This window comes from Acanthisitta chloris, unplaced genomic scaffold (genome assembly GCF_000695815.1).
Source record: "Acanthisitta chloris isolate BGI_N310 unplaced genomic scaffold, ASM69581v1 scaffold9576, whole genome shotgun sequence".
NCBI lineage: Eukaryota > Metazoa > Chordata > Aves > Passeriformes > Acanthisittidae > Acanthisitta > Acanthisitta chloris.
This window is the reverse complement of record NW_008678696.1, coordinates 12,526-28,930: the sequence shown is the minus strand read 5'-3', so window position 1 is coordinate 28,930 and position 16,405 is coordinate 12,526. Positions and strand designations below refer to the sequence as shown.

The window sequence follows — 16,405 nt, the reverse complement described above, 5'->3', positions numbered from 1 at the left end:
AAGGACACACTGTAACAAACAACAAACACAAGAGAGCACCTGGATAAAAAATCCTAACTGGGAATTACCCAAGTAAGGCTGGATCTAAATATATACATATAAGACTGTAGGATTTTATACTTTTTCAGAAAAAAGCATAAAAGAACCTTTTTAACATTCTCTCTCAAACCAGCAGCAACACTGTTTTCTGTGACTGCACATCCAACCACGTTAATACTTTCCTGGAAAATGACTCACATCACTGTGCTGCCCCCAAATCTCACCCTTTGTTTTCAACACTGACAGGAAAAAACACTCCACTGTGCCACTTTCTCTTAAACAAAACTAATTTAAACTATCCCAGTGATGAATCCTGAAGGTGACACCTTGGAGTGGTTACATTAAGATATTGTCAGGTTTAACTCAGGCGACACTATCCCAGTGATAGTGACAGATGTATGTCTACAAAAATCTCTCTCCATACCTAACAGCAACATAACTGCCCAGGGCAGCAGTGGACTCACCACCCCTGGAAGGACTTAGAAGAGACATAAACTATCCCAGTGATGAATCCTGAAGGTGACACCTTGGAGTGGTTACATTAAGATATTGTCAGGTTTAACTCAGGCGACACTATCCCAGTGATAGTGACAGATGTATGTCTACAAAAATCTCTCTCCATACCTAACAGCAACATAACTGCCCAGGGCAGCAGTGGACTCACCACCCCTGGAAGGACTTAGAAGAGACACAGATACTTTTTCAGCAGTGGCCTTGGCAGTACTGGGGGAACGGTTGGACTCAAACATCTTTTCTAACCTAAATGATTTTGCGATGCTGTGATTAAACACAAAGTGGTATTTAAATGTGCTAAGAATGTTTGGCTATGCAAAGTGTGAAGCAGAACTGGTTTCAAGGGTCTTCACACACCTTTTGATTCTTCTCCACTTTTCTTTTACAAAGAAGTGTAAGAACAAGACAGTCACACAAGCTGTAGTGCAAATCAAACACGTGGGAAATAGAAAATATAAACCTCAGCCTCAATGCAGAAACTTTTGGTTTGATAGATTTCAGATCTGTCCATGATCCTTATTGTCCTGAAGTGGATTCCTAAGATGAACAAAGGTTACCAAGAATGGGGACAGTGGGATTTTGCTAGCTGCTGCTACCAAAGGGATTGCTGCTTAGAGCTGCTGTGTTTCTCTCAGGGCCAGCTATCAGTGATAGGAGGGATCAGACTGGAAGGGAGAACAAATCTCGGCTCTTCTGAATGCTGAAAATAGAAAAAACTTGGCACAGACACCAAAGCACATACGCAGGAATTTTTAGATGGAAATGGACTCTACATAAACACACACACACACAGAGACATATACACACATGCATAGAGCTATAAAAATATCTACATATAGTCAAGAAAAAGAGATTAATTTTGTAAGTAAACATTTCTAATTATAGTCATCTCATATATATTGGAACAATGTACCAGACCAGATTGGTGGTGAGAAAACGGGGCAAAAGTGGTTAGAAGGACTAAAAAGGGACCAGAACTCAAAGCATTAAGAAGGTTGTAAAAGTCTGATACTCTTTAGCCAGAAATGCCAGGGCAATTATCTTCACAGAATCATTATCTCACAGTACCTTGTTTTTAAATGTCATACCTTGGTTAGAACATGAAAGATGTAGGGATACATTAACCCCTTCTTGTGCCTGTGCTCTGCCACTCGTAATACTTCAGGTGCTACCGGAGGTAATGGAGGGGTAGTAATATCCATGTGGTTTCTGGTGGGCATGGACAACAGGCATGGGATTTGTGGATTACTGGTTTGATTCCCTTTGACATCAGCTGCCTGACTTCCTGAAGAAGCACTAGAGGAACCTTCTGCCTGTAACAGAACATACAAAATAAAGTGGTTTGGATATGTCCAGAAACATACCAGGGGATCAGCCAAGAGAAACAGCAAATTTCCTCCCTCACCCCCAATGAAAATAGCAAATCTTCACATCACACTGCCCCAGTGTGTAGAATACATTATCCAAAGCTGCTGCAAGGTTTTCAGAGAATGGAAACCTTCAGCCACTGTTTGCTAGCAGAAACAAATCACCAAAAAATAAATATGGTAAAGCTTTAACTTATTAACAGCAACAGCAATTACTATTTCCTTTAATTTTTAACTGCACAATATAGAAGGGAACTGATGGCCTTTTAATGAAATGTGAATGGCCTCTTAACTCTGGATTTCCAAGGTACTCCCACCTCGGTGTGTTAACTGACAGTCACAAAGTCTGTCATTCACCTAGATTTCCATAAACAGATCCCCTCCCGGCTTGCAATTCTAAAAGAAGCAGGAAAAAGGACATAGTTCAATAACATAACATTTAAAATACATAGTGGCAGAAGTCAAAAGCCTTTTAAATGTTTTGTTGGGTTTTGTCTGGTTTTTAAACATGCAACTCTTTTGGCTGAGAAGACTGTAAGGCAAAATGGCAATGTTTTCTGACTGCCAGATTAAAGTGGCATTTTATTCCAGGTCTAGAAATGAAGTTCATAAACTCATGGGGAAAATATAGTGCATAAAAATATACTGTAAATCTCCCAGTGAATGAGCCATTTTAAGGATTTATGTCAATTTCTCACAGATACTACCCAAAAAAGCAGAGTTCATTCCTAAAAAACCTGGTCTTCAAAACTGAAAGCTGGTTTTAGCTTAAGAGTTCATATTAATTTCATGTCTATAAACTATTACAGTAAAAGTAAGAACTTTTGAGACTGAATTTGACCACTTGATGATACACCATATGTGAGTATTTTCACAATATGGGTAACTTCCTAAGACTTGAAAAGCAAAGCTGAAACAGAAATGGCTAAAGCATGAAATCTCAAAGAACACAACACAAAAAAAAGGCCCAAAAAAGCTGTTTGTTCGCTTCAGGCCCATAAAAAATGCAAACCTGCACATAAACAACAAAACAGTTCACATAACCTCCAAAAAGCTACAGAAAGGTGTGTGGTAGTAAAAACAGGCTCCAGCAAAATATCAAAGGGCAACATTGTTTCCAGATGACATTTTAAGCACACAAAAAGGATGTTACTGAAGTATTGAGATGGTAATCTCAACTTCATTTGTAAAACTACAAATCTATAGAGGAAATGGTTAAAACCTGTACATCAACTCTTCCAACAAAACAGGCTAATACTGAATGCTTTTATCTATACTAGAGCTATCACAGCTCCATTAAATCTCTGCTACAGCATCACATATTTATTCATCAGGTTAAAGATTTCTGTCCCTGTCTTCTACCACCCCAACAACTCCAAGTCAGCAATACCAGGCAGGCCACAGTAAGAAGCTACCAGATCAACCCATTACTGGGGGCACACAGGGAAGAAGACAAAAATCCCCACAAAACAGCAGTGCTTTCCCCACGTGCACTACACAGGCTCTTCCTGGATCTGCTCCAGCAATATTCCAAGACCTAAGATGAGGAACTACCATAGTTATAAGTTTTTTTTCTTTAGCAATACGCACCCAGCCAAATGAGATGAGCTTACCTTTGCCATGTAGAATCACGCTGAGATAACTGCAAGGAATTCTGACATTTAAGTCAAGCAAAAGGAGGGCCAAGATTGCTGCTACCTGCCTGATCTGTGCTGGATTTTCAGCACCTTACACCTCAAATTCACATAGCTCACTCAGTTGAAATCTTCATAGAATCACAGGTTGGAAGAGACCTTAAGACCCATCTCATTCCACCCTCTGCCATGGGCAGGGACACCTTCCACTACACCAGGTTGCTCAAAGCCCCATCCAACCTTGAACACTTCCAGGGATGGGGCAGCCATAGCTGCTCTGGGCAAATTCTTCAGAAAGTACCACTTCTTTTTTCAATCATCAATATTCACTGCTCTAGGAAATGAGTTCATCTACAAAACATACTCAATTCTTCCTGTCGTGCCCAAGAGATGCAACTGTCTTCGGCTGAAGAAGTGGTGTGATATTAAAACAGGCAAGTAAAGCTCAGGAGCATTTATACCTTAAACTGGACACATTTAAGTCAGGCTGTGTGCATCCATCTACTGGGAAGTTCAGTCACTGCTTGTTCAGCTCTGACTCTGTGTGTACAAGGGCAGGCAGCCAGAGCTGTGTAGCATGTCCCAGGGAGGCACCACTGTTCCCTGCTCCATCACCCTCCTCGGTGGGGCACACGTGGGGCTGTGGCAGGGACCCAGGGGTGCACATGAGGCACAGAGAGCAGAGAGGAAAGGAATGTAATAGGTCAAATCAGCATTTGCATACAGTGACTAATCCCTAGGCAGACACAGTTATCATTCGGGGCGTAGTCTGCAGAAATAATAACCACTGATGGATGAAATCATATACTTGATATTTTAAGCACAAAGCTCAAGTTTACTGGAATTCCTATGCCAAAGGTGCAGGGAAAATGTTCTGTTTGTCTACAGAGTAACTAACTCGAGACTGAGTTTTGACATGATTAACAGTTGGTGTACAGCTCCACCACAAAGGCACAGAGAGATCAAGAACAAATGCTCTGAATGTCCTTTCCAAACATGGATCAAAGTTGGAACAGAGACCATGGTATCCTGCATTTGACAGTGGTTTGAAATCCTGTAAAAACTTAACATTATTAAGTCTTTATCAAGGGCTCAGCTAGCCCACCCCTACCTAGTGAGGCAGCAGTACACTGTAACTGGGGCCATGAAACCACTCTAATATGTATGATGTGGAAACAATACCAGGCAGTTATAGAGGAGTTTGACTTTAATACACCTCCACTGGTGGCTAACACTGATGTGTGTCAGAGCTGCTCTCACCACATTGTGGGTTACAGGATGTGTACCCTGACCCCACGGACACTCAGACTGTTACATTCCTTCCTAAAAATCAAACTAATGCACTACTGGAAATTCAGAGACCAACATCTGAGAGGGTGAGATTGTCAGCTAAGGGCTAAACAAGGTTACTGGTTTCTTTCTGGTTTATATCCAGTGTTTTCTAATACACACTATTTAACTTTCATTTTTATATATACACAACAACATTCTTGGAAAAGTTTTTACTGTACTTTAAAGCTGCTGTTTCGTAATTCACAAAAAAGTGCCAAAGTAGTAAATCCCATGGATCAATAGGGAAAATCCTCTGAGTTTGCTCATTGTAAAGCTTTAACACCAAATAGTGAACCGTGATGTTTGGAACCTCAGGAAATACCTTGGTTTGGTCTCCCAGCTCTCCACGTGCTTGACTTTCTGACTGGGTTCCCGGCTTTTCCCAGCCTATTTTGTTCCCACTGACATGGCTGAAGGACAACAGAAGGAAAAACATCATGTTAAAGTTCAGTTTAGAGACAGTGGGATAAATCCTGGGTGTCTGTGGTTAGAAATATGGGCCAGAGACTGAGATTTTAAGCAATGTTCTGTATTAGAAATGTCCATTTGTAAGAGTCTTGGAGAGACTTTAATACCAACATTCATTCATTTATACTATGTCAACATTTGGATTGTGTTTAAAAGCTGCATATGATGAGGACTAAACAATGTTCAAGCAGGAAACATTCCTGATTGAACTTTGAAATGTTTGTCACTGTGCCAAGGAATTTCCTCAATTAGAAGACTGTCTTCGAACCATGATATAAATGACACTGTCTAGATTTCAAGGTCTGAATGTATTGCAGAAAATGCACAATGCAACACTACCAAAAATGCTAAAATACACCTTACATCATTTTTTCTAACACAGGCACATTCTCAGTTCTGCACTGCATGGAATCTATGCAAACTTTCTTGATTTACTAAGCAAAACACATGATAATATTTAAAGGTGACAGAATGCACCAGAAATCAAAGTCCAAGCCATCATGCAATACTCTAGGCACGTTTATAATATAATACCCTGTGGAATCATAGAATCATCAAGGTTTGAACAGACCACCAAGATCATCAAGTCCAACTGTAAAACCACCACCACCATGTTCAGCAGTAAACCATGCCCTCAAGTGCCACATCCACACACTTCTGAACACTTCCAGGCATGGTGACTCCACCACTACCCTGGGCAGGCTGTGCCACGGCTGGACAAGCCTTTCTGTGAAGAAATTTTCCCTAATATACAACTTAACCCTCTCCCAGCACAACGTGAAGCTGTTTCTTTTTATCCTGTCATTTGTTCTCTGGGAGTAGAGCTCAATCCCCCACATGGCTATGACCTCCTTTCAGGTAGTTGCAGAGACTAAGAAGGTCTCCCCTGAGTCTCCTTTTCTCCAGGCTGAGTCTCCTCAGCTGCTCCTCATCAGACTTGTGCACCAGACACTTCCCAGCTGCACTCCCTTTTCTGGACATGCTCCTGCCCCATGTTTGCCTTGTCATGAGAAGCCCAGGACATAGTAACACACTGGTACAGTTACACACCACCTCAAACTGTCAGAAGCACCAACAGACCTGCTGAGGTCTCAGGCTCCGATTCTCACTCTGTACATCACTACATCCAACAGACAAAGGCAAACACAAACTGCCTCTGTTCACATTTCCTCCTTGTAGGTCAGGAAGCTGTAATTAAATCAAAGTCTGCACTGTATGGCCAATGACAGATACAGGACCTGGGGGAAGTCAGAAATACTAGTGCAGTAACCAGGCACATGAGCAAACAGAGCAAACACAGCCTCACTGCTGCTTAAGAAATACTAGTGCAGTAACCAGGCACACGAGCAAACAGAGCAAACACAGCTTCACTGCTGCTTTGCACCATGAGGGCTCACAGGTCACTGTCCCAAAGGGTGAGTTTCTGACAATCACAGCAGGTTTCTTTCCAAAGTCACTACAAGTTCAGTGAAGTTCCTTAGTTTTTATCTGCTGAAATTTTAATGAATTATACTGTGAAGAAGGAATATTTCTTTCATACAAAGTAAAGAACTGGAAGGCTTTATGACATTTACCAAAACCTCACTCTCTAAATAAAACATAAGGGCAGAAGCAGAAAAACACCCAAGGTTATTTAGCTTTGGATTCCTGCCTAAGAAACAAGGTGACTAGAGTGAACCATGGATGTGTCTGCAGTCACAGTGACTCAAAACTATATTTGTAACTCTATACCACATCACTAACTTGCAGATTTCTGCAGGGTCAGGAGTGGAACTTTGATGATTTTGTGAGTTCCTTCCAACTCAAGATACTCTCTGATTGACTCTATGATTCTTACTTTCAGGATACTTGTAAATGATTTTGGAAGCAAGTTTCTTTTAACAGAAGCTGAGTAAGAAACCATCCTCATGAGAAACTTACTTCACTGCACCCCCATTGCCTTCATCGTTGTCAGAGGACGAAGATGTAGAAGAGGCAGGAAAATAGGTTGAATCCACATGATTAGGGCTCCCACTCTGAGCTGGATTTATTGGAGAAGACCGTTCATACAATGGTGTGTGTTTTCCTTCATGAGGAATGTTACTGTAGTTGTTCTGCTCAGAAAGACTTTTTCCACCTGTTTCTAAGGTGATGGCTGGCTCAGAGAGGCTGTATGGGTATGGACCCTGGCCTTGGGTCCCACCCTGATTGGACATCTGCTGGGCCTAAAATAAAGGGATCTCTCTTGAGTGAAGGCCAAATTAATATACGAGCTTTTAAAACAAAATACATTCTTTAACCAAGTGGCTTTTCCCAAGTGTACCCATTAAAACTCAGCCACCAACATCCACAAAAGTTGTCCTCTACCAGAGCCTGTAGCATCTCTTCAGTTCCAGACTTAAAATTCCAACAGTGACCGCCCATGCTAAAAAAGCTAGCTACACCCTTCCCACCTGGATTTCAGTCTGCTGAGCACAGCAGGCCTCTCCCAAGGAGTAGGGCAGAGGCTGTACTTACCACAGGTTTTGCTTGTAGTGAGGTCTGTGGAATGTTAAGCATCTGAGAAGGAACATATGGTGGCACTATCCCAGGCATACCAAACTGATTCGGTCTGGCTGCTGTATTGCAGGGGAGGAGGGGAGAGAGAAGGGGAAAAAACAAGGAAAAAAGCAAACACTCATGAAAGTGCTCAATATTTGACACAAATGTTACCTGGTTTGTCCTTTTGCTTCTATGGTTTATTTATTCTGGTTCTGTTAGCACTACTACTCTCTCGTATGCCTTTTAGTCAGTTTTATTCGGTTTTGCCTTTTAATAAAAATACTTTGTAGCTTCTGAAGTCTATTTTACTTGTCTTGCCTTTTCTAGGGTCTTTGTATCTCTCACTGCTGCACATTCCTATTCTACCTGGGAATCAAAGGCAGCTTCAAAGAATAAAAAGCCCAAGAGATGTGACAACGAAGGCGCTGCAAACCCAGCGTCACACAGACAATGCTGGCACTGTCTGACATTTGTGTATCTGACCTAGAGTACCCTTAATGCCTTGTAATGCAGGTCTCTGGGTGTCAAATAAAGACACCCCACTCCCCAAGAGGAGGAGAAGGAAAATCAGTATCAGTGTACCAGAATGGCAACTGAAGATCTTTAGAACATTTCAGCCCATATGACATTTCAGTAGTAAGAATGGGGTGTGGGTAGGAAATCCTGTGACCATAGAATTCATTTGTAAGCCTTGAGCATAATCTGCAATGTCACAACATGTGGCTGCAGTTCAAGTAGGTATGTTATGGCATCAAAAAATCAAGGACTATAAAGGGAGCATGTCAGCAAGTCCAGTGAGAAACAGGAAATATGTTTTAATGACTAGAAACAGGAACCATCCCCATGACTGGGACCAGACCTCAGCTGCTCACAGTATCATTCTCTCAAGTGTCCCCGTGCCAGAAGCAATGCTGCAATAGCCAAGAAGAAAAGCAGTCCAGGTTGTTCTCCTCTGTTTGGGGCAAGAACACAACCTCAGCACATATCCTATGAAAACCTTCTGAAACCTCATCTCCAGTGAGAGCTGCCAGAGCATTAAACATTTCTGTAAGATCCTGCTAATAGTATATTTCTGACTCAGGGTTATCCCAGATTTTAGTTAGAAGGAAAATCCTGGTTGCTGTCATTACTTACCTAGGTAATGTGGTGGATGAAATGGCATAGGTTTATTAGTTGCTGAGTAATATGCAACTGCTCTCTTAAACCGAGTGACTTTGTCATCTGTTCTAGACTAAAATGAAAAAAAGGAAAAGATCTGTCAGAAGTCCATCCAGGTTTGGCACCTGCAGGTCAGCACAGGGCTGTACAGTAGTTAAAGCAGAGCATGTCACGGGATACCTATGGACATGCCTATGGACACCCCAAGACAGCCAGCGCTGCTCCAGCACAAGAAATGCTATGTTAATCCATGCAAGGTAAAGCCTGAACATGTTGTCTTCATGCACCACTTTTCTCAAAGATAGTGCACCGAGCCAGGCTACAAACCCTTCTGGTTATCAGGAATTTAAAGCCCTGAGGGTAAATGCAGTATTTTGCCCCTCAGAACGAATGGAATTAGGGGAGCTAAGCCACTGCATATACCAACACATTATCAACTGATCGAACCACTGTTCTTATCAAATGCAATTCTTCAACACAAACGTAGAGCACAATGGGTCAAAAAAAAATAAAAAAATCTCAAATCACTATTTTGCTTTATACTTTACCTGTGAATGTTGAAAAACATCTTTTGCTATGGCATCCAAATCGGTGGTGTCCTGAATGTTCCGGACGTAGTCGGCTACGGCTTTGATCACTACGTCACACGGTGGTAAAACTAACTGGTGAGCACGTACCTGTGCAAACAAACACACCAGATGAGCCATGGGGGCACCCGCACGCTCCAGGCACACAGCAGAGAGCAAAACTTTTAGTTATTGACAATACATTCAACAAATACCACATTGTCACGTTTAATATCTAACTACTCTTTGGCCTTCCACCTTGTTTTTAAGGCTTCACCTTAAGCAATGACTCAAACAACTACAGTAGATTTATATATATATATGCAAAACTTCACCTCTATGTAAACAGCTGCTGGCTAAAGATCAGCTCCAACAACACACAAGGTCAACAATGCTGATTCTTTTACTGCTTTCTAGTTGGATAGTTCCTCTAGTGCAAAATGCTTCATCTAATTCATCATTAATTTTCATCAGACATTCATACACATAGATATGCCAGAAAATATTTTGACAGTTTATATTCTGGGTGTAAAGTGGTATCAGAATTGATGAAAGAGACCCCCTGGGAACAGGAAGGTCTCTGTGTACACAGAAAAGGGAGGTTGAAAAAAAGAAAAAGGAGTATCTCAAGGAAACTTCTTTTCAAGGTGCTACAGAAATGGGTCTAAATTTATTTGAAGATTACATAGCTTAATAATTAGTTTTGCACATTTCATTACCTGTAGTAGAACATGCACATACAGCTTCACAGCATGTGTCACATCTCAGGCAAGAAATGACTTTTCTTTTATGTTCTAAATCAGCAGAGAAGGATGTCTGTCTGGGTTCCTTGCTGCTACGATGGGAGCACTTCAGTGTCAACATGGTGACAGGGCTGATTACTCTTTTTGCAGACTTAGATTAAATTCTTAAGGTAGTTCCATTGATAGAATAACTTCAATATCCAGCATTAATGTTTCACCAACCAATGCCAGATGTGTCTGCCCTCCCAATGATTCAAACTGTGCTTTAACACATATTAAAAACTGCCTTCAAGTTTATGACCTGGGCCCAGAGCCCAAGGTTCAGCCTTCCCAAGGCATCAGGAAAATGGTGAATTCCCACTGATGCACAGGTCACTGACTCAGGCCACGGACCCGAAAATATGCGAATCACTTTGGACTTCGTAATAAGACTAAAGAGCTGGAAGAACTTTGTGGGTCAATATTCAAAGGGCCTATGGACAGAAGCAGCTCCTGCAGCTCAGTGACCAGCAGCTGCAGGTGGATGTGCCGTTTCAGGGAGTTCTAGACTCAGTTCTTTAGCCTGATCCTTTCTTGTGTCCACATGGAGAAACGAGGGGACCTGGATAGTCCTGAAAACCCTGGACTTGCACCTCAACACTCAATTGGTTCTTCCTGAAAATAAAATGAGGATTATTCAGCCTATGATTATGGGAATCACTGCACTCTGTGATCCTACATAGGGGACAGAAACTTCAGGTAAAGTGGAACCATCCTGGAGTACTGCAAATTTCCAGGCAGGGAGCAGTGCTGCCAGCTGGGTCTGAGGAACTCCTCAAGTGTCAGCAGCTTCTGCTCCTGTCCCCTGTGCCACACTCTGCACACGCTTTCAGGGGCAGGAGACAGGTCTCCAAATACGTGTCCTACATTTTAGAGGAAGCCTGAGGAATTTCTAAAAATCCTGGCTGGAACCTCTGCACAATTCTGAAGCACTCTGCCCGTGCCTATAGGGTCAGCTAAGGTTTTGCTCTTAACACCCTTTCATCTGTCTATTTGCAAAATTCACTGATTCAAGACTTGAGAGACCATTATGATTATTTAACAGGCCTATTTTTACTATATAAAAATGTGAAAAATCTGTACACATTCTTACTGCACTCTACACAGAGGGATCAGACCTTACTAGAAAACACTGCAGTTCAGCCTTGTCTGAAATATTTACGCAAAACTCTGATTAAGCTTCCTTGGCTCTGTCTTAGAAATTGAAAAACCTGTACCACAACCCCTTTTTATTCTATATGGAGTCTACCATATGTGATTATTTTCTTTCCTGCCCTTATCTGATCCACTTATTATGCAATTTCTTAGATTGCCTTATTCACATTTAGACCACAGAGTTTTTGCCAGATTCCCAATTTTACTAATTTCCTTCTCCTAATGTCTACGTTTTACAAGTATCAGGAAATTCATTCTATACCATTCTTTACCAGAGATGAGCTCCACGTTTTATGAGCCTAAATTAAACACAGAAACACAGAATGGTTTGGGTTGGAAGGACCTTAAAGATCATCCAGTCCCACCCCCTGCCATGGGCAGAGACACCTTCCACTAGCCCATTTTGCTCCAAGCCCCATCCAGCCTGGCCTGGAACACTTCCAGGGCTGGGGCACCCACAGCTTCTCTGGGCAACCTGTGCCAGTGCCTCAGCACCCTGACAGGGAAGAATTTCCTCCTAATGTCTAATCTAAACCAGCCCTCCTTCAGGTTAAGGCCATTCCTCATGTCCTGCGACTCCAGGCCCTTGTGAAAAGTGAACAGTTAAGAACAGTTCTGTTCAGTACAGTCAGTGGCAATTACTTCTATTTCAGATCTTAAACTCTAAATTTTCACTAGTGTGCCTCTCTGGATACACACAACACCACGAAACATAGATCACACTCATGTGTAAGCTTAGAGTCCAATAGTGATGATTAAATTTTGTCTCCATTTTGCAAGCAGAAGCAATCAATTTTCTCCTCCCTGGTGATCCAAGTGGGTTGCTGAACACCTCCCATTTTACTTGCATGTGTAACAATTATCCATCTCTAAAGCAGCTGAATCATGCCACGGCTGTGTCATGCTGGATGTGCTCTCTGCAGAGCTCTTCAGAAACCCTGTGCTGCTCCTGAGTGTTCCTGCAATCTCTGCTTGGAAATGCCGTGGATGACAGGAGTAAGCCATCTCCCAGTAATTTATGTGACCTCCAGGATGGCAATATTGAATAAACCACATAACGTGAGCATCAAGAGAAGACATCACATCACTCTGGTGCTAACATTCAGCTCAGGCCCTGGAAGGATGAAGCTCAAGTGAGACCTATCAAGGGCTCACTGCATATTTAGCTGCCTTTAAACAGCCTCAAGACCTTACTGGAGTGTATTCTTAATTCCTCAAGCAAGACCTTCTGAAAGCATGTTTTACAGCTCCAGAGACATTTCAGGTATTTTGATTTTCTTCTCTGTTCTTCTGCTTCAAAGATATCCAGGGCAGATGTGAGAACACCCTCAAAACTACAAGTGTCATGACCTACACTACACAGAAGGCAGACATAAAATGGTGAAATATGATGTACTTTCCTGATATTAAAGAAGGAAAGATTTCTATTCATTTTAGAACTTTCCAGAAATCTGGAACTGTAGATTTTGCACTGAACCATAAAGAATGTTTCTAATCCTGTGTACAGTAAAATACAAGCTAAAGCTTACTGTGTGGCAGGGATGGGGAAAATTCACTTACAGAGCACACGTTCACGGTTCACATTCACTTCTAGTGGTGCACAGAACATTGTACAGCAAAACCAGCATCATGTCTTAACAACCTCTCATTAGGAAAGATTTCTTCTTAGATGGTTTTTTTTTCCTTATCCTCTACAAGTTTCAGACAAGCAACAATACAGAACATCAGTTTTGGAAGGCAATAATGAGGGTGGATCCCACAGTTGGAGGGGATCGGGTTGGCAGGCTGACACTTGGAAAGGGCCTAGTTTCTCTGCTATCTGCAAAAGGACTCCTACAGTTCGTGACAGAGCAGTGGCAAAAATCACAAGTCACCTATTTGTGCACTCTGAAAAGATTAAGTGGTGGAAAGCCATGAGTTCTACAGAGGTATTTGTCAAAGCAAGAGGTAGAGAGCAACACTATAAACCCAGAAGCTACAAGACAAAAATGTCTTGGGTTTGGCAAAATAACCTTGCAAAATTGCTTTTTTTGGAAGAGAACAGACTCACATACACAGAACTCCACGGGATGATTAGGACAGTGAAGGCACCTAAGCCACACTTGGGAAAAGCTCCCCAGCCTTGGGAACACCCCAGTTGCCCACTGTCTCCAGGAAGCACAGCCTTTAACAGCTAATCAACAAGGCATTTACTGCTGTGCCTGCTGGAAGCAGATAATTGCTTCAGTTTTATTTTCAAACCATTAAAAAGAGACCTCGAACATTCAGCTGCTCTGAGGCAACACATAGGGAACATGTCTTTTTCCTGGCAAGAGAAAAGACTGAAGATCTGAAGGATACTACACAAATTGCCTGAGTTTTGTTATTTCTGTCTACTAGTCCCTATTAGAGATGGCATCCAAATTGTTTGGATCTTGTATCATCCTTTGAAAATTGAAAATATTTCATCTTAGGAGCTTGTAGAGCATCTGATCTAATGACAAGCTTTCTGAAGAGGCAAGAAGTTCCCTGGATGACTTAAAATGTTCTCAGATCAGCAAAGCTCAGCTTTTCCCCAAAGATTGGGTTATTCACTTAAAAATTCTCTCTCCTCCTCCCTCCATCCTGGTTGGCAAACTGACCTCTTTCTCCTTCTGCATGGTAACAAGAACACACACTGCACAATGTCGTTTGCTAACAATTTGTATGCACAGGATATCAGGAAAACCAAATATAAATAGGGGAGTAAGAATTATGTCAGAAAACAAAGGGGAGAGCAGAAACACAAGCCAAAGGTGTGATACAGACAGACCTCGTTGTGACAGCCCTGCACACCACACAACCCCAAGGGCTGGGCTGGCATCCAGAACACCCTGACCAGCCAGAGGGATGAGCCAACGGAAGCCCTCAGGAATCCTATAACTACAACAGCAAAGCCTTGCACCTGGGCAGGAATAACCCCTGGCTACTCTGCAGGCTGGAGGTGTGCCAAGAGAGACCTGGGGCTCCTGGAAGGCAGCAGATGGAACAGGAGCCAGGGACTGCCCTGGCAGCACCCTAGGCTGTGCAGCAGGAGCACAGCCTGCAGATCCAGGGATCTAACTCCTCAGCACGCGGCACATCACCTCCAGAGCACTGCCTTCCGTCTGGGGCTCGAGCCAGGTGTCACAACTGTTGAGCTGGTTCTGCAGAAGGACAACCAGATGGTCAAGGAGTTGGAGCAGTTGCTCTATGGGAAGAGGCTGAGGGAATGGGGCTCATTCAGCTTGGCAAAGACAAGGCTTTGGAGATACCCACTGGCAGCTTTCCAGTGCCCATGGAAAAGTGACAGAGCACACAGAGCACAGGCTCTTCACAGGGTGTGTTGTGCAAGACAAGAGACACCAGACATAGCCTGAAACAAGACGGGCTCAGACCACATACAAGGCAAAGCACCTTCACTGCTGGGACTGTCAAACCACAGGGCAGGCTGCCCAGACAGGCTGTGCAGTCTCCAACCTCAGAGATTTCCAAGACTAGTCTAGGCAATGCCCCTGAGCAGCCTGCTCTGACCTCAAGGTGAGCATGCCTTTTGCAGAAGACTGGACTGGATGACTTCTTGAGGTCCTTTCTGACCTACATTATGAGCCTTAGCACCAAAAAACCACAAACAAATGACCAGGTACTTACTTGAAGCATATCTTAATAGCACCAACCTTTGTTATCTGAGCAGCAGCAATTACCTAAGCACCTACTTCACATATTAGTGTCCTCCTGGTAGACACCCTCCCAAGTCAACAGACAGAGAAAGACAGGAATTTCCTAGAGCAATCCAGAGAAGGAGCCTAATCTGCATATTTTGGATTGCTTGCTGGAAGCATCTCTCTTTGCCTCGCCACTGAGATGGAACCATCAAGGAGATGGAGTTCCCATGCATACTCTTCTTCACAAAGGGAGACTGCATTAATCCTTGTTCCTAAGGTTACCTAGTGAAAGAAGAGTCAGTACTTCTTCAGTGGTCTGTGCTCCCAAACAGGCACTAATTCATGCCAGAGGTAAGAAACTACCCCCCCAATCTCCTTCTGGCAGTTATCTATTGATCTGGAAGCTCCACACTGTAACCAGCTTTCCCAGAATATGAACCCAATTGTCTTTAAGATAAACCCCAAAGCACACAAACAAAAAGCAGAATAATGCTGGTTTCCAAACAGAGTCTAGCAGTCTAGGAGTCAGCTGATTTCTCAGGAAGTCTATCAATTCCTTTCTTGTTTCAGTCCCTGAGGTGGTCATTTCAGTGAGTCCTGCTTTTGGGCAGGTAACAGGACACAGGCACAGGTCTGCACACCTATTGGATGTGTTATCTGTTTGCACAGGGACATTTGGACAGACAAGAGGACTGGGGATGGACTCTGTCTCCCTTTTGCACCAACAGCAATTCATACCTCTTCATTAAAATTTGGCCATGCAACATTCACAGTTCTGCTAAGCTGATAGTCATTCTTGGTGTCTCCTCAAAGGCTTTTCATCCAGCACATAGAGATGCCTTGTGAGGTTCATTTCCTTCTAGACATGAAGTCTGGATTCTTTCCATTTCCCTTCCTTTTGCCCATTTGTACTCAGCTGCTCCTGGATCAACCCACAGCCCTCATTTCCCTCCCTAAAGCAGAGGTTCCTCGGGTTTGCTTCGTTCCCCTCCCCATGGTGGCACTCGAGCAGACACACCAACTTCTATCAGCAAAACTGGGAGTTTCTTTTCAAAGTTACACTTTCTCACTACTCTTGTAGAAAAAGTAACCATTTTGCTACATCATAATAAAAGATTGAGGAAGAATGCAGGAAATAAATTGTACATTATTAACTGTCACAGTTCTCACTGAAAAGCAACAAATGTGGCCACTGGAACGGAATCTGTC

The 16,405-nt window shown here is 42.8% G+C and overlaps 1 protein-coding gene across 2 annotated transcripts in view; it reads right to left on the bottom strand.

Annotated features, from left to right (window-relative positions):
- FAM120A (family with sequence similarity 120A) overlaps nucleotides 1-16,405 on the bottom strand; it is a 45,436-nt gene that overhangs the window by 21,792 nt on the left and 7,239 nt on the right. Inside the window, exons 3-8 of one of the 2 annotated variants that reach the window (XM_009077005.1) lie at nucleotides 9,580-9,708; nucleotides 9,008-9,104; nucleotides 7,850-7,950; nucleotides 7,274-7,557; nucleotides 5,208-5,295; nucleotides 1,641-1,865 (exon numbers count right to left, since the gene is read on the bottom strand). In XM_009077005.1, coding sequence (XP_009075253.1) covers nucleotides 1,641-1,865; nucleotides 5,208-5,295; nucleotides 7,274-7,557; nucleotides 7,850-7,950; nucleotides 9,008-9,104; nucleotides 9,580-9,708 — 924 coding nt within the window. The remainder of the gene's footprint in view (nucleotides 1-1,640; nucleotides 1,866-5,207; nucleotides 5,296-7,273; nucleotides 7,558-7,849; nucleotides 7,951-9,007; nucleotides 9,105-9,579; nucleotides 9,709-16,405) is intronic. The other variant, XM_009077006.1, reaches the window with a different exon arrangement.